A 17,387-nucleotide genomic window follows, 5' to 3' on the forward strand; every position below is an offset into this window, starting at 1 on the left:
ACCTGGCACAAGAGTTCCAGCACCGGGAGCGCCGAGGAAGACCTGGCTTCGCTGCAGGGGGTAGGGGGCTGCACGTTCCCTGCGGCGGAGCTGAAGGCTGCCTGCAGGTCTCCGGGAGGGCCGAGGAATCTGCCCAGGCAGAGGCACAGGGGCCTGAGGAGGGCCCTCCTCTGCGAACCGGGAATGGCAGCCCTGTTCTCAGAGACCTGCGTCCACTCAACACGGCCCTCTAAGCATCTCGGGCCGCGAGCCTGAGGCTGGGCACAGCGGACCTGAGGCTCTGAGACGCACAGCCCCCGCCCACAGGAAGCTCGCAGTCTAGAACAGGCGGCAGCAAGTGAAGTGAACGGGCGAGATGCTTAAGGGTGACTTCACCACGCAAAGACCCGAGCTGTGGAGCGGCAGTGGGTTGTGAAGTGCCGCCAGGGCCTGCCCCGGAAGCGCTGGGGTGTCCCTGAGGAGGAGCGAGCCTGGAGGAAGGACGCGGGGCAGGCGCGGGAAGGGGGCATGGGCCGGGAGGCAGGCGGCGGGAGAGGTCTGCAGGGCCCGAAGGAGCTCCCACCCCTGACCCAGGGGCACCACGTCCAAGAGGCTGTGTCAGGAGGTAATCCCAGGGGCACCAAAGCCGTGTTCTCAGGTGCATTCTCAACAGTTACGTGAACAGCAAACAGTAATGCCGGGAACCTCCGCGGTTAAATAAAGGAGGCTTTGTCTGCAGGAGGCAACATGCCACGGCTTTTAAAATTCTGTTGTTAACAAGCATTTTATTTTCTGACCAAATAATCCCACTTCTAGGAATGGGATTCACGGATCACCAGCGAAAACACGGGATCCAGGACAGGTGCCCAGGGCGGCCCCGCAGAGAGGAGCGGGCACACGTATCTGCCCGCCATTTGTAAACGCAAAGACAAAATTACAAAGACACCACCACAGACAGGGAGGGGTCAAGAGGGAAGAGGGGGTGGAGGCCGGACCTCTCAGGAGGGACCCTGTTTGCTGGATTTGACCTGCATAATTACAAAACAAAAGTAATATTTAAAAAATAGAATCCTAAAATCGTGAAGGCCAAATAAAGCAAGCAAATGCAGCTCTACACCCGGGCGGTGGATGAACCGCACTGAGAGGGGTTCTTCCGTCTGATTTGATTCCACATCCCTGGTGGGACAGGCCCCAGGGACAGAGAGCTGGTGAAGGGGACTTGAACAGCTTTCGCTGATCATAATGGTGGTAATAATACTACTGCTATCCTGAAACCATTTCACATCTGTTATGAGATAAAGCAACTCGGAGATGCTGTTATGGTTAGAAACCAAGATGTTTGAGACTAAGAGAAAAGACAGGCAAACACAGCCTCAGAGCTGTTGGGTGAATCCCTGTCCTGAGCTGGAACTAGAGAGAGCAGTCAAACTGATGTTGTCTTTTCTCACGTGAATAAGTGTGCTTTCTAGATCTGCTACTGAAAAGGCCGAAAAATAAGAACCAGCCAGCACGGCAGTAATGAGCACCCAAATTGTGGTTTCTGAATATCACGTTCCACTGAAGGAGCCAGAAGCGACGGGTGAGCAGTGATTCTGGGTCCAGGGCAGGAAGTGTCCGAATGAGCCTGGGACTCCTTGCAGAGCAGGAAGCAAGACAGCTACCAAAGAATCAGGACGGCAAGAGCTAAACGAAAGAGGCTCTCCCTGACCACAGACGGGCCGCGGCACCAGAGCCATGCTGACTGCAACGGGCAGAGACACATCACGTCCATGAGCTTCCATGAGTTTGTAAAGACACTAAAAAAACAAAAACAAAAACAACCTCGCCCCCACTGATCACCACTGAGGACTGTTAGGAAATCAATCCGTTATTCTGAAAACTGGTACAGAAAGGGGAAACAATCATGCGTCACCTTGCCTTTCCCGTATAAACTACCTCAAGGCAACCAAACGGTTGATAAAGGATTTTTTAAATAAAAGAATTCTAGTTAATAAAGGAAGAAGGAATAAGAGAATTAAATGTCGCTGTCTTGTGTACTCTGATGAAATAACAGCTCTGGACAGTGGTCACCCAGCAGCACTCAGAAACCACGAGAAGGGTGACGGGGTCGTCGCAACGGAAGGAACGAGGCGCCTGGCATCCACGTCCACGACAACCAGACGCGTGTCTCCAGATGTGGTTCTGGACAAAGATGCAAAGGCCAGGTGGTGAAAATGAGTCTCTTCAACAAATGGAGCTGGAACGATCAGATGTGAAGGAGGAGGGAGCCTCACTCCACGAGAAATGGAGAAGTCAGCTCATAGTAGGTCACAGACCTACACAGAAGAGCTAAAACCTTCCACAAAGAAGAAAACACACGTGAAAATCTCAGTGACCTGGGTTAAACAGGACATTGGGGAAAAAAAAGCAAGAACTCAGAAAGACAAAGTGGTAAGTTGGACCACATCACAAGTTTTAAAAATCTGCTTTTCAAAATGCACTAAGTCTTTTTATTCACCATAGGATTACTGAATTTCAATAGTGGGCATACAAAGAAATACAATTTAACACAGTCCTGGTTTTAGCAGGTCACTAATATTCAGCAGAATTAAATAAAATATACTTTAGAACCACCTAAAAAAAAAAAAAAAGACACTGTTAAGAAAACAAAAAGAAAGCCACTACTGGGGGAAAATATATAACCGTAAAAATATACAACTGATTTATCAGTAAATCATACAACTGATAAAGTCTGTGTCTGGAATACAGACAAGGAACTTACTCTATAGTAAGAACACAAACAACCCAATTAAAAACAATGAGAAAACATACGGACAAGCACTTCACCTTGGAAGAGACACCGATGGCAAATAGGAACATGAAAGGACGCTCAGCACCAAACATCACTAGGGTCCTGCAACTTCAAACCACAGTGAGATACCACACACACCCATAGCAATGGTCAAAGTTTTTAAAACTGACAATACCAAGTGTCGACAAAGATGTGGAGCAGCAGGAACTTTGATATCTGATGGCTGAAGTGGAAAACGGTCCAGCTGCTTAGAAAACCGTTTGACAGTTCCTTATAAAATTTACCATAATGGTGAGGGAGGGTACAGCTCCGTGGCAGAGCGCCAGCCCAGCGTGCACGAGGTCCTGGGTTCAACCCCCAATACGTCCATTAAAAGCAAGCAAATAAACAAATAAACCTATTTACCTCCCCTCACCAAAAAAAAAGCTAAAGTGAGATTGAGACTGGTAAAAAGCTCTTAGGTAAAAAAGTGTTTTTAATTTACCGGAACAGAACACAGGACTGCTACCCCACTCACAGGTATTTACCCAAGTGAAAATACAGACACATGTGCACATGAAGACTCGTAATCAAATATTCTTAGCAGAATCGAATCTTCATAATAACCAAAACCTTGAAAGAACTCAAGTGAGCAGCTACTGGTGAACCAACAAAAACTTTGTGTTCTGTGCACGCACTGGGACACGACTCCTTAGGGAGAAAGAAATGGACTAGTGAAGTATGCAAAACAGGTATGAATCTCAAAGGGACCACGCCCTCAGCCAAAGAGATCAACAGCAAACACAACATACTGTGTGACTGCATGCGCATGAGATTACAGGCAAGGGGACACCATAGTGATTAAAAACAGACTAGGGGCTGCCAAAGGGCTAGCGGGTGAGGTGAGGCTGACTCCGCAGGGCAGCAGGGAACCGGGAAGATGTTTACACACGTGCACACACACACTCACAAACCCACATATGATAGAGATGTTTACAGCTTTATTCACAATCGCCAAAAACGGCAGACAACCCAAATGCCTGTCAGCTGGGAAAGGACAGGCTGTGGTGGAGATGTGCGATGGAAAAGCTCCCAGCAAGAAGAAAGAAGCAGGTCTGGCTTCACACAGCTACACAGATGACTCTCAGACGCACTTTGCTAAGTGGAAGACACCAGACTCAAAAGCCTACCTGACATCTGATTCCATGAATACAGCCTCCTTGCAAAGGCAAACTCACCCGCAAAAACGGGTCAGCCAGGCACTGGGGGTGGGAGCGGAGACCTGTGACCAGGGGCACAGGGCAACATTTTGGGGTGAGGGAACTGTCCCGAATCTCGACTGTGGTAGTGGTGACACGACTCTGTGCTTGTCAGAACTTTCAGAACTCTGTACTAAAGCGGGCGGATTTTACTGTAAATTGCACTGCTGTGAAATAAGGGGGTGAGGGTAGCTCAGTTTACAAAACCAGGAGTATTCTCCAGGAAAGGAAAAAGACAGCTTTCAAACAATATGCACGCAGTGATCCAGCCTGTGTGTAAAGAGGTAAATTTTCTCAGAGAGTGTACTGTCTGATGGAGACACAACAACTTGCCAGCAGCCCAACCCTGCTCTGGGGAGCGGAGTGATGAAGAGCCTTCATCTTCTTCTTGCTTTGCGCTCATTCGCTTTTCAGATAACTTGTTACTGTATTTTATTATCGCTACTATTATAATCATTAAAAATAAGAACTCTCTAGGGGGAGGGTGTAGCTCAGCAGTAGAGCACATGCTTAGCATGCACGAGGTCCTGGGTTCAATCCCCAGTACCTCCATTAAAAAAATAACAATCAATAAACCAAGTACTTCCCCTCCCCCCATAAAAATAAGAAGAAGAAGAAAAAAAAGAAAGCTACTTCTTGTGGAACAAACCTCCCCCAAACCTAAACATCGTTGCCCAGCAGCCTGAGCACACAGGGGCCTGTCCCTCACCTGGAAGAGCCTCGTCTTCCGGTACATGGTGCCGTAGCCTTCCCGGCAGCTCAGGTAGAACATGCCCGTGAAACTGGAACCTTCCGGCCACGTGTAGGTGCCCAGGCCGTGGCGGTGGTCCCGGTAGAACTGCCCGCGGTAGGACTGCGAACAGAGCTGGGTCACTGGCCTAGCCTGAGGCTCCGCCCCTCCCCACGCAGGACCTGATTGGACGCCCCCCCCCACCCCACCCCCCCGCCTGGTCAGCGGTGAACAGGGGCTGTTGGGGCTGCGCTGGGCTCACGGGGCGTCTGGCCACCCGGCCCCCTTTAAATCCTGGCGGTCACACAGATCACACAGAGCACGTGCCGGGCAGCTGGCCTCCCGATGGTCACGCTGCCTCCTGCCCTGGCTTAGGTCCGGGGCTTGGGGAGGCATCAGAACTGCCTGAGTTTGGGCGGGACCTGTCTCTCCTCACCCTGCCCGGCCCCTCTTGGGTCCACAGGCAGCAGGCTGGCCCAGGGAGTTGGGGACCACTAGCCCTGGGGACACAAGTGTGGCCCAGGGGACAGGCTGTGGGCCTTGGCAGGGGACATGGGTGTGGTTTTGACTGAAGACGCCTCACTTTGAGGCCGTGGATGTGGGCCTCTGTCTGTGCTCTTGTCCTGAGCCCAAGGCTGGGTCTGTCAGAGGTGCCCCTCCACTGCGGCCCCAGAGGGAAAAGGAATGCGAATGTGACATCTGTTCCAAGGAATTTTCAGTCACCGATGCTCACGCATGTTAGACGGCCGCCTTCCACACCAGAAGCGGGTGAGGTCGGGCACTCAGGTGGCCTTCTGTGCTCACAGACCAGGACCCCACATGGCCCCTGAGAAGTGTGCCAGCCAATGCCTGCCTCTCAGAAGGGTTTCAGTGCCAGGTGTCCTGCCCTCTGGATCCCCTGAGCTCCCCCAAATGCACACCCCCCCCCATGTTGCCTCCAGAGAGTTTTTATCATTTGCAGGAAAAGATGCACTTAAGTCTCAGCTGAACCACACAGCATCAGGCAGGCAGGGCAGAATCCTTCCCCAGTGCAGGTGCAGCTGGCGGGGATGCAACCCCTAGTTGGGAAGCCTTCAGAACCCAGCTTCCCACTGGGGGAGGTGCTTTAAGCCCCCGAGACTCAGCCCACACCCAGCTTAGCTGCCCACACTGCCAGGGACGCAAGGTGGTGCAAACAGCTTCTGCTACAGGCCCCTTGGGGTCCCCACTGAGTCCTGACTGAGCCTGCTGTGGGCCCTGAAAATTGGTCTTTAAGAAGATCCATTTCTTCCGTTTGACCTTAAATATAAGGTAATTTCACCAACAGAAACATACCTCTCACTATAGTAATTTCCAATTTTAAAACACTGGCCAAGAATAAGAATTTATCTTAAGTCACAGGTTCCAGAGCTGCAGCCTGTGGACACCAGGAACCTTGGGCAGGGTCTTGGAAGTCTCTCTGGGCGTTTCTCAAATAGGAGAGACATTTGCTTGGCATCCTTCCTGCTGGTGGATCTATGAGTTCACAGCACACGCTTCTCAGGAGAGAGACAGGCCATGACTGGCCGAGCCCAGAGGAGGAGGGAAGCACGTGAAGCCAGTTACCTCGCCCGTGGGCCAGGAGAATTCACCGCATCCCAGCTTCATGTCCAGCCCGAACTCTCCTCGGTAGACGCAGCCGTCCTGCCACTCCTGCACACCCCGGACAAGCTGGGTGTAGACCTCCTTCAGGCCCTGCTCCCTAAGGGGGCCCCTGGACTCCTCTTCCTCCTCCGGGGCCTCCCGGACAAACCTAGGAAGAAGAAGAGCAGGGGGAGGGGAGACTGATGCTGGCTGAAGTCTTAAGGGCCACTGAGTGCTGAGAACCTTTTTCATCCAACCACCCCCAAGGCCGATTGTGGGGCTACCCCATTCTCCAGAGAGGAAAACTGAGGCATGGGGGGGTGTAGTGACTGCCCAGGGTCACGCAGGAGTGGGAAATGCAGTAAGTGTGCAGCCGTATCTTCTGAGGGTAAGGGTGTAGGACCAGGCAGCCCTCTCAGCCCAGGCCAGCTCCACTGCCTGGAACCAGAGGCTGCCCCACTCCAACTGTTCACTAGGGGAACCTTGTCCCCTTCCCCAGCCCAGAGTGCCCCCACCCAGGACAGGGTCTTCTCTTGAGAGCCGGCAGCGCCCACCCAGAATGGGGGCAGGAGACAGACATTCCATTTAGACAAGGAGAGGGGTCTTCGGGCCAGAGGGGATGAGAGGGCAGCTTGAGGGACAGCAAGCTGACTAATAAGATAGATAGATGGATGGAAGGACGCAGGGATGGGTGGGTGCCCAGCAGGGGGCAGGGCGTGCACCAGGACAGGTTTGCTTCACTACTGTTCTTGCTGTCTGAAGGCCCATATCCCGACTTAGAGTGGGCCCACCCCCGGTGCCCAGCACACACACCACCATCTCCCTCCCAGCTCCAGAGGGCTCTCTGGAGGATGCTGCGTGTGGGTATCTCTGGTCTACAGACTTGTGCCGCTATCAGGCGGATGCCTGGCTGGGCTGCTCATGGCATGGGAACCCTCAGACTCTGAGCCCCTCCACCAGCTGGCCCTCAGATGCCAGCCATGAGCCACAGAGGCTTAACCAACACCCGACCAGTGAGGAACAATCTGGCTGCTGCAAACACAAAAAGCTCTCTATGCCATGTTGTTACTTGTCTGTAGAAAGAAGCCAGAAAGGATAGAGATCCACATGCAACAACAATAAAGTCGGGGGCTCAGAACTGGTTTTTTTTTCTTTTTCTTACCTGTGGTTATCACTTGAATTGTGTTCCCCTTCTCCCCCCGTATGTTGGAGTCCTAAATCCCAGTCCCTCACCGTGTGGCTGTATTTGGAGACAGCGCCTTCACAGAGGTAATCAAGCTAAGGTGAGGTCATTAGAGTGGGCCCTGACCCATGTGACTGTAGTCCTTATCGAAGGGGAAGTTTGGACACAGAAAAAGTCAGAGAGAAGACGATGTCAAGACAGAGAGAAGACAGTCATCTACAAGCCAAGGAAAGAGGCCGGCACACACACCCTCTGAAGGAACAACCTTTTGGTGCCGAGCCTGGGGCTCTCCAGGGTCCCGACGGCACCAGGTTCGCTGCCCGTCTCGTCTGTCTGGTCCTCACAGCTGCTAACATCTGGGCTTTCGTAGTATAAGGTTGAGGAATAATAACCTTCCATGTCTCTCCTCTTCGAACCTGAAACCAAGGTCAGGGACCCACAATATTCACTCTCAGGTTTACCGGGGAGGGTGCCCAAGTGCCCGCCCACAGCACCACGTGCCCTAGAGAAACACGGTGGATGCCCGGATCCTGTTGGAACCCCCTAGGAAAGCCTTCACGAACGCCCCAGGGTGTCCCGTTACGGTTCCAGGAACCACAGGAAGCACCATTTGGGCCACCCGACCACGACCTTAAATTAGGGCCACGTTTTGGGGCCAGAGACAGCGGGCTCCTCCTTCCCCCGCGGGCCGCTGGAGCCAGGGCGGCGAGGACACGGTCCCCGCGCAACCCCACACTCACAGCCTCTCGCGCACGTCGGGTCTCAAATCTCCTTTCCGCCCCATCCAGGGAGATCAGCCGGCCAGGCCCCGGGGCGCGGGGCCCACGCACAGGCTCCCCACCGCCTACTCCGCGGAGCTGGGGGATGCCCCCCACTCACTTCCCCTGCCGCCGGGCCGCACCGAACCTCAGAGAGCGCGCACCGACTGCACAGGGTCCGCCCAGGGCTGCGGCCGACGCCGCGCAGCCGGCTCTCCAGCCTCCACTCCGCCGGAGAGTCAGGTTGCCGTGGAGACCTGCCCGCCGCCCACGTGCTCGCTGCGGCTCTGGGTCTCCGCCAATCCCGGCGCCCGGCCGCGCCCGGACACGCCCCGGACACGCCCTCCGCGGCCGGCCCAGCCCTGCTCAGGCCTGGTCACGCCCACGGCCACACCCCCTGGAATCCCAGGTCGGGCCGGGGCTTCCCTCTGTGACCTCACAGGGCCCCAGGCGGTGGTCCCCGCCCTCTGCCCCACCCGGTGCCCAGCCGGGACCCTAGCACCTGGCTTGCGGAGCCCCAGCCGGCCGTATCCGCCTCGGACACCGATCTGGAAATCAAGCCGAGGACGGCGGGTCAGCCTCTGGGTCAAGTTCCCCGCCCGGGGGACATAGCGCTAAAAGCCCCCAACGACCCCGTGAAGGGCGCGGGGGGCCCGTGAGACACCTGAGGAAACTGAGGCACGAGGAAGTGAATTGCCTTGCCCACGGTCACGCGATGGGTGAGGTACGGCCAATATCTGACCGAGCCGGGTTTTGTTCGTTCAGTGTATGTTTGTGGGAGGCTCAGCGCGGGAGCTCCCGGTCTGGTGGGGGAGCAGGTTGAGGGAGGAGCCCGGGGTCACTGGGAGGGAGGGATTCGCTGTCTGGCCTGGGGGGTCACTGGGGAAGCCTCCTGGGGAGAAGATTCCTACGCAGGGTTTCGGAGGATGAGTGCGAGCTCTCGAAACAGAAAAGAGCACATTTCAGGGGCTGGCATGCGCGAAGACGCAGGGTGGGAAGCAGCACAAGGGCCTTCCGCACCTGAAGCAGCTGGGGCTCCCTGGAGGCACGGGGGTTGGGGCTCTCCACCGAGACCGCCCCTTAGAAAAGAGGAAAGGGTAAGAAAAGCTGACGCCCAGGCCCTCCCCTGCCGGCTGGGGTGGCAGGGCTACTGCAGCCGTGCTGGGATTCCCAGGTTCCAGGGGCGTTTCCTCCACCCTGAAACTTGCCCCATTCACGTCTTTCTTCTCCCTTGCTCTCCTCTCAGCCCCGCCCCCCTGGGTTCCTGGGTACCCCCTCTACCTCTTTTCCTTCCCCTGCAGGTTTTCTCTCTTGCAGCTTGGGAAGCTGAGCAGAGACAAACTGAGCTCCCTTAAAAATTCATTTGTGAAAAGATAAAAAACAGTCAACTAAAACTTTTCATTAAACCACACCACCACCTGACGTGGGCTGAGAGGTGTCTTCCTGAAAGATAAGCTTAAGTCATGACGCTTGGTATCTGTGAGTGATCTTACTTGGAAATAGTGTCTTTGCAGATATGATCAAGTGAAGAGGTCATACTGGATTAGGGTGTGCTCCAAACCAAAAACCTACTGTCCTTAAAAGGAGAGGGAGATTTGGAGACACAAACATGGAGGGAAGAATAAACTTCTGTGGTTTCAAGCCAGCAAGTCTGCTGTGATGCTCTGTTATAGTGACTCTAGGAAACCAACAAGCCACCCAACATGAAAGACTAAACAGCAGCTCAACTACTTTCGGCAAATTTGACAAATCTGACGATTTGGTGAGACAGGCAAAACAATTCTAAGTACCAAAATGTGGCCAAAAAAGGAAACGTGTTCTGGAAGCTTCTATAAACTGGAAAAAAATGCAATATGAAATGCTGAAATTTTGCTTATGTTCCTAAGAATATATGCACCGATATTTAAAAAAAAAAAAGGCATACAAAGATAAGAAAGCCCTATTTCCAAAAACTGATACAAGTCCTACAATGACACTAAAGACCATACCCAAAAAGAATGTTTTCATAAGAAAAATGTTAATATGTATTGCCAATATTCAAGAATATTCATTTTTAACGTTTTCAATGAAAGGTAAGCTTGTTAAATTCAGCAAAACAGTAATTTAGCAAACTGACCTCTTTAGGATGACTGGCTTTCAGCAAGTTAGCTGCTCGTATTACCAGTCATGGTGTTTGCAAATCTCAAAATTCTGGCTGAACGTGCTATTATGGTTATGAAGTTTAATGAAATATGGCTGATGAAGTGTGCTTTGGAAAGAAGAGTGACATTTCTATCAAAATTCAGTTGAAGGCTTTGAAAAGTCAACAGAAGTCACTTAAAAATTGCAACCAAATTGGATGCATGAGAGACATTGTAAAAGACTGGGGGGGAAAATCTTTGAAAAAGTTCCAAAAGGATTCCACTGCAGATTGCTTTTCAAGTGCTTTTAAGTTCACGTGAGGAAAGGAAGGGAAACTGGGAGGCACAGCCAGGCACTGGGCACTACCAGAGCACCGCCTCAGCTGGCCCACAAAGGGAGTGAGTGGGTGTCATGACCGTCACCTGTCAGAGGACGGTGAGTGGATATGTATAATGCATTAGGTCAAAACACAATCTTTAAGCTGAGTGGATTAAAAAAAAATGGGGGGCTCTCCTGCTTTAAATGACTTTTTAGATTGACTAAGTGATGGGTACAGATTTTATCTCAACTCAGAATCACATGGTGGGCGTGGTAGCACACAGCTTCCTGCATCCCATCCAAGAGCTTCTGATCCAGCAGGTCCGGAGAGGGTGGGCCTGAGAATGTGCATTCCTACCATGTTCCCCAATGATGCTGATGCTGCTGAAATTTGGACCAGACTGTGAGAAACACTGGGCCACGGAGTGGTGGGTAGGTGGGAACAGAGGGAAGGATGACAGACAGACAGGACAAGGCAGGAGGGACCTTGAATGCCACATTAAAGACAGAAAATGCAAGACATTTTTAAACAGGATGGCAGTGCAGTCAGATGTGTCCTTTGTATTCAAAGGTTTCAAGACTTTCTGCCTGGCTCCTACTGTAATACCCCATTTCATAGCATGATCCAGGACAAACATAACTCAAAAAATTTCCAGGAAAAACTCTGCTACATTCATGCACTCTAGTATTTTCAGGTAGTCTATTGTTTTCTATGCCATTTTGCTAAAAAAAATAAATTATGGCTCATGACCCACAAAACTGATTTCACAACCCACTAATGGATCACTACTTGCTGAGTCAGGGCCAACACTCAGAAAAGCACTACATCAGAGAGCATATTTAACTACAGCAAGGAAGACTGGAAGGCTCCCCTCGGGAGGCTGGTGCCAAGCCCAGAAGAGGGTGGCCCAAACTAAACATGGCAATCGAGGTGGACAGAATGGATCTAAGATGCTTACCGATTCATGAACTCAGTGGGATGAGAGAGCACGAGGCATCAGTTAAGAGGCCTTGGAACAGAAAACCCGCCTCAAACATCCAACAATAAAGGGCAGTTGGCTGGTTGAGGAAACCAAACAGTCCAGAAGTTGGAGGGTCTTCATGTTAGGTGATTCGGTGGCCAACAAAGTCACCAGGTACCTAGTTCCTTCCATCTCTGCTTTCATCCAAGGCTGACTTTCCTTTGTGGTCATATGGAGGACAGAGGTTTCTAAGCCCCTCTTTCCCCTGGTTCGTATGACAGCCGAAGCCCTTTCCTGAAGCAATCATGGGAGTACAGGCTTCACTGGCTGGCTGGAGGTAATCAGAAGCCCGATTCTGGAGCTGAGGTACATGGAATCTCCACCTAGCTGGACGGCTCCCAGCTTTAGAATCCTTCTTTAGAGCACATAGTGGGAAACAGATGTTGGGAAGGCCTCCACATAGGTGAAGTCTGGATCTGCAGCCAGAAAAGACCTGACTACAGACTGATATTTGAGTCTTTAGCTCAAGAGAAAGCCCTAGATAGCAGAAAAGATCTGACAGTTACCAGCGGTTGGTGGCTTCGGCTGGAATGTTCATTTTGTCAGATTTATCTAGTACGGGGGGGGGGGGGTGTATACTGGAGAGTAATGTCTGGTAGAACGCACTGCAAATTTTTAAATGATGGAGATGAATCAGAATAAAAAAATTTTACTACTGGAATAGAATTGAAACTGCGATAACGCAGGCAGGACTGCAACAGTTACTTCCCATTGAAACAGCTCCCTGAGACACTGGGCATCAGAAAAATCTATTGAAAGCATCTCCTTAATGTCAACTGTGTAAACATTAAATGATACTAATTTTTGAAAGTTACAGTAATGACACAAAAAATAATTAAGAAAAATTTAAAAAAAAAAAAAATTAGTGGTCTATGAAGAAATGGTGAAAAACTAATGGTGCATAGCTTTATTTTTTATGAACCGTGTTTTACAAAAAAAAAGGGAAAGAAAATGCAAAAGTTACACAGACCGATTAATTAGGAAGCTGATAACAAAAAGGAATTAACATAAAGCTGTCCTAAAGGGTACTTCAGCTGGCAATGTAGTTATAAGAGATGTAGTTATCAAGGGTACACGAAACCAGGCGGCCTACAACAAAACGATGGGGAGGATACTGGTCAGTGACCAGGTGATAATCTGTGACGGGGTCCCTTGCTCGTCTGCACGTCAGCTGCAGCTTAGGAAGCCCACCTCCCTGAGCCCGCTAGAACACCGCCATCCACCCAGCTGCAAGCCTCCCGGGTCGTAGGGACAGGAACCTGCAACTCAGACATCTCAATTTACAATGGGCGGGGAAGCCCATTCACCCAGCAACCCGGCCCCGCCCACCCCAGCGCGGCCAATCCCTCTGCCGATGGCCACGAGGTCAGCCAATGGCCGCACCCGAAGCCAATCAGAAGAGGCCCCCGGACTCGGCCCAACCAATGGGAGGCGGCCAGGGATTTTTGGGCGTGCCTCGCTCGTGCACAGCCACGACGGGGCTCGCCCCAGGCAGCCGTCGGAGGCCTCTAGGACCCGGGGGCGCCCGGCCGGCCGCCCGATGGCCCAAAATAGACCCCTGGGCTGGGGACCCGAGCGCTGGTCATGGACCCGGAACAAGCCGGACGCCGCGGAGCCGCTGAGGCGGCCCCGCCGCCGTTCGTGCGCGTCGCCCCCTCGCTCTTCCTCGGGAGCGTGCGCGCCGTGGCCTCGCCGGAGCTGCTGGCGCGCGCGGGCGTCACCCTGTGCGTCAACGTCTCGCGCCAGCAGCCCGGCCCGCGCGCGCCCGGCGTGGCCGAGATGCGCGTGCCCGTGTTCGACGACCCGGCTGAGGACCTGCTGGCGCACCTGGAGCCCACCTGCGCCGCCATGGAGGCCGCGGTGCGCGCCGGTGGCGCCTGTCTCGTCTACTGCAAGAACGGCCGCAGCCGCTCGGCCACTATCTGCACCGCCTACCTTATGCGTCACCGCGGCCTCAGCCTGGCGCGGGCCTTCCAGGTGGGGCGGGACTTCCGGGCGGGACAGACTTCCGGCGAGATGAGGCGGGGCCTTCCGGGAAGGGGGTCCTTCGAGATCAGCGGAGACTGCTGGGCGGGGCGCGACTCCGTGAGGGGGCGGGGCCTCTGGGAGGGGCGGGCCCACACTCGGGGGCGGGGCCTCCGGGCTCTGGAGGCGTCTGCGGAACCGGCAGCGAGCGCTGCGCGGTGTCTAGCCGGACCCTCTCGCTTGCAGACCGTGAAGAGCGCCCGCCCAGTGGCCGAGCCCAACCCGGGTTTCTGGTCGCAGCTCCAGAAGTACGAGGAGGCCCTGCAGTCCCGGTCCTGCCAGCTCGGGGAGCTCTCGGGCCCGAGTGAGTCCTAGTCGGTCCGCCCTCGAGGACGCCCAGCCTCAAGAAGGGCGCTTGGAGTTTCCTGCCGCCTCGGGGTGGAAAGAGGTACACAGACGAGAGGGTGGTCTTTCCTCTCCTGCCGCACGCCGCACGCACGGAGTTTTCATTTTCTGCAACTTCCCGAAGGCCTCTGTCCCCTCTTGACGTTTGTCAAGTGCAAGGGTGTGTCCACCGAGAACTGGGAACCGTTCCTCCCCTGGTCAGCAAATTTATTAGAAAGGACTTGGTCGAGAAGGTGAAAACCACCTGGGGAATTGTAGCCAGAAAGACACCTAACTACAGAGAGATGGAGGCCGGGGAGCCAACGTCAGCAGATGGGGAAGTACAGCAATCACGGAGACCCGCCGCCCTGAGCCCGGCTGCCTTCAGCTCTGATGCGGGCGGCGCTGGGAGGACACCTACGGCTGCTGGCAGAACGTCGCGCCTGCCACCTGCTCGAACCATAGTGGCTTTCCCAAAGCTCACACAGGCCCCCTTACAGAAACCAACACGGGCTCCAGCCAGCGAGGGCCCAGTTTCTAGACTTAAACCTGCTGCAGACACGCAGGTGAGGTCGCGAGGCTGTGACAGATCACCCAGCATGGACACCCTTGGGGCTGTCAGAGTCTGTACCCACCTTACTGACCTCCCAGTCTCAACCACAGCACTGAGCCCTGGCCTAACAGCCTGCAGCCATGGGCATGCCAGCGATGCACTAACCACGGTGTGTCTGAGTATGCTGACCCCTCTTGTGGTTCAGAGGCAGCTCATCTGGACATCCTACAGCCTAAAGACTATCCTACAAAATTAATCACAGTCAACACTCCTTAAATAAGATGTGGAGAAACTAGGTAATATGTGAGTTACAGATAATACAGTCCCTGGTTAATATATACAAATACATACGTAACAAGATAATGAATAAAACACTGTAGTTGGTGTTTATCATCTGCCTTTACCCGCAGCCAGTGCCTTGGGTCCTCTTGGTCTCTCTTGCCGGGCTGACTCCACCCTGCACCCTGAAGCGTGGCCCTGCCTGCACTGGTGCTGTGACCTCCGTGACCCCCGCACACAACCCGGGAGTGCTGGCAGTAATGAGGAAAATGTCCTAGCTTCCACACACTCCTGGCCCCGCTGAGCAGCGGCAAAGCCCCGCTGCCCCTTAGGAGTCAGGGTCAGTCACCCCATCCAACAGAGCAACCCCTGACTTGCCTAAAGCTGAGGGGCCTGAGGAGTCCCAGATAAATGGCATCTCAGCCTCCCATCCAGGTGGGAGTGAGGCCCTCTGACCCAGTAGAGCCCAAAGTTGTGGGGATGGGAAGTTCACACTTGGTGAGGCACTGGGGTGGTTGTGAAAGGACCTCCTCCTCCCCAACCCTCTTGCTCCTGCACCTTGGTTTCCAGCTGGGATGGGAATGACACCATCCATTGGTCCCTGGCTCAGAGCATAAACAGCTTGTCGGTCAGCACCCAGCCCTGTGCAATGTCACCAGTCAGCAATCCCCATCCCCAAGAGCCCCAGCCCTGCTCATAACTCGACCGCAGCTCATAGTGGCTAACCCAGCTTTTACCACCTTACCCCTGGTAGCACGTGTCACTTTTTCATCAACCCCATGAGTGAGCTGCTGCCAGTGTCTCTCCACTTGGCAGGTGAGGCTCCAGTGGCTCCATCTGTAACCTCAGGTGAGCTGAGCAGTTGGCCCAGCTAGGAGGTCAGGAGCCAGGACCAAAGCCCAGATTTCTGCCATGCATGCTCACAGCACCTTTGCTGGCACACCCCTGACCTGCTGACCTGGTCCTGGGTGGCAAATGTGCAAGGATGGCAGAGCCTCGGCCAGGGTGAAAGACATCTGTGGGTCACATCAGCTTTTTATCCCACCAGCTCCCTTCTGAGAACCATCCAATTTCGGTTCCCACCAGAGGCCCAGGTATCCCTAGGACCTCTGTCCCAGAGACAACACAGTACCTACCTGAACTCCATGGGCTTCCGGGAAGCCCTCCTGCCTCTGTGCCCGCCTGCTAGCAGGTGAGGCCAGGGACCCACTCCCCTCCCTGGTGTCAGCCCACTTGAATAGGGCCACCCAGTCCACGTGCATCAGGGGGAGGCTGGGGTGTCAGCTGCACCAGGCCGGCCAGCCAGGATTTGATCATCGAGAGGCTGGAGTGTGAAATTCCTTTGGGAGAAATCCCAGCCTCTGGCAGTCTCGACCCTCAGGGTCCTCTCCCCTAGGTAGACTGGCGCCAGGAGAGAGAAGGACAACCCTGCCCGTACATCCGCCCTGGACCTCTGTCAGCAAGACAGCGCCCACCCCCCCCCCAACACTGAAGGTTCTGTCCTTGACAGGGACCAGGTGGAGAGTGGAGACAACCACTGTGGGCTTCACAGTTCACAATGCTTTGGCAGGCTGGCTCTGACACTGAGAACAGATCTCTTTGCTCCTTCAACATTGGCTTGTGTTGGTCCTTTATAAAAATGTGGGGTGGAAGACAGCGGCACCCCAGGGGGAAAGTGGCAACAGCTTCTCTGGACCTGCAAGACTGCCCTTCTCCACCCCTCTGGTGTGCAGAGCTGGCCACTGGGAGATGCCCAGGGCCCTCCAGGGGAGAAGGGATGAGACCCAACCCCTGCTCCCCCAAGTCCCAGAGACCAGGAGGGCAAGAAGCCCTTGATGTTAACCTACCCTGAGTGTGCAGGCAGCTGGTAGACCGCTTGAGGGTGGCTAGGGCAGGCCAGTGTGGGTGCCCACATGCAGTCCAGACAGTGTTCTTCCAGCCTGAGCCCCACTGGCAGGGGGCAGGGGAAGGCTCTAAAAGGCTGGTCAAACTGAGAATGCCATCTAAAACACTCGGCCTGTGGCACCTGGGCAGGTACTGGGCTACCCAAAGCCATCAAGGACTTATCAGACCCTAGCTCTCTCCTCTCTCGAGTCCTGGATGCAGCACTGAGCTCCCTCCTCCAGTTTGGGATAGGGGTCATAGGGAAAACTGAAGAGATGCCTCAGTGCACATGCTCCACCCGAATCAATGAACACACGTCCTCCCACTTAGCCATCCTTCCCACCCCGCCCCGGCCCCACGGAGGAGGGCAATCAGGGTCACATGGATTACAGATGGGGATACTGAGTCCAGAAGGCCTAAACAGTACTCAGGGATGACACAGAGGTCAAGTGCAGGGTGACTCCTGCCCCATACTCTACCAGACAGTGATTAAGCAGTGAGAGGAGTGTGTGGGGTTACAGGCCAAAAGCCCCTTCTCCCTGAGGACCCGAATTCTCATATGATGATGACAGCAACATCT

General features: G+C 54.0%; 2 protein-coding genes across 12 annotated transcripts in view; one reads left to right on the top strand and one right to left on the bottom strand.

The window, feature by feature from the left end:
- The window catches only part of ANKMY1 (ankyrin repeat and MYND domain containing 1), a 53,390-nt gene extending 39,463 nt beyond the window's left edge, over nucleotides 1–13,927 (bottom strand). For 6 of the 11 annotated variants that reach the window (XR_012507239.1, XR_012507237.1, XR_012507238.1 and 3 more), the window contains exons 1-4: nucleotides 13,678–13,927; nucleotides 7,789–7,939; nucleotides 6,323–6,509; nucleotides 4,718–4,861 (exon numbers count right to left, since the gene is read on the bottom strand). Coding sequence is in view for 8 of the 11 variants with exons in the window: in XM_074364651.1 (XP_074220752.1) it covers nucleotides 4,718–4,861; nucleotides 6,323–6,509; nucleotides 7,789–7,922 (465 nt within the window). In the remaining 3 variants the exon portion in view is untranslated. Of the gene's footprint in view, nucleotides 1–4,717; nucleotides 4,862–6,322; nucleotides 6,510–7,772; nucleotides 7,940–8,402; nucleotides 10,403–13,677 lie in introns of those variants that run through there. The other 5 variants (XM_074364647.1, XM_074364648.1, XM_074364646.1 and 2 more) reach the window with 5 other exon arrangements.
- Nucleotides 13,173–15,047, top strand: LOC123614868 (dual specificity phosphatase 28). The gene is made up of 2 exons (XM_074364657.1): nucleotides 13,173–13,719; nucleotides 13,954–15,047. Exons 1-2 carry the CDS (start codon nucleotides 13,327–13,329, stop codon nucleotides 14,080–14,082), a joined length of 522 nt encoding a protein of 173 aa, XP_074220758.1. The 5' UTR covers nucleotides 13,173–13,326; the 3' UTR covers nucleotides 14,083–15,047.
- Nucleotides 15,048–17,387: the final 2,340 nt, after the last annotated feature.

The sequence above is a fragment of the Camelus bactrianus genome, chromosome 5, assembly GCF_048773025.1.
Source record: "Camelus bactrianus isolate YW-2024 breed Bactrian camel chromosome 5, ASM4877302v1, whole genome shotgun sequence".
Lineage (NCBI taxonomy): Eukaryota > Metazoa > Chordata > Mammalia > Artiodactyla > Camelidae > Camelus > Camelus bactrianus.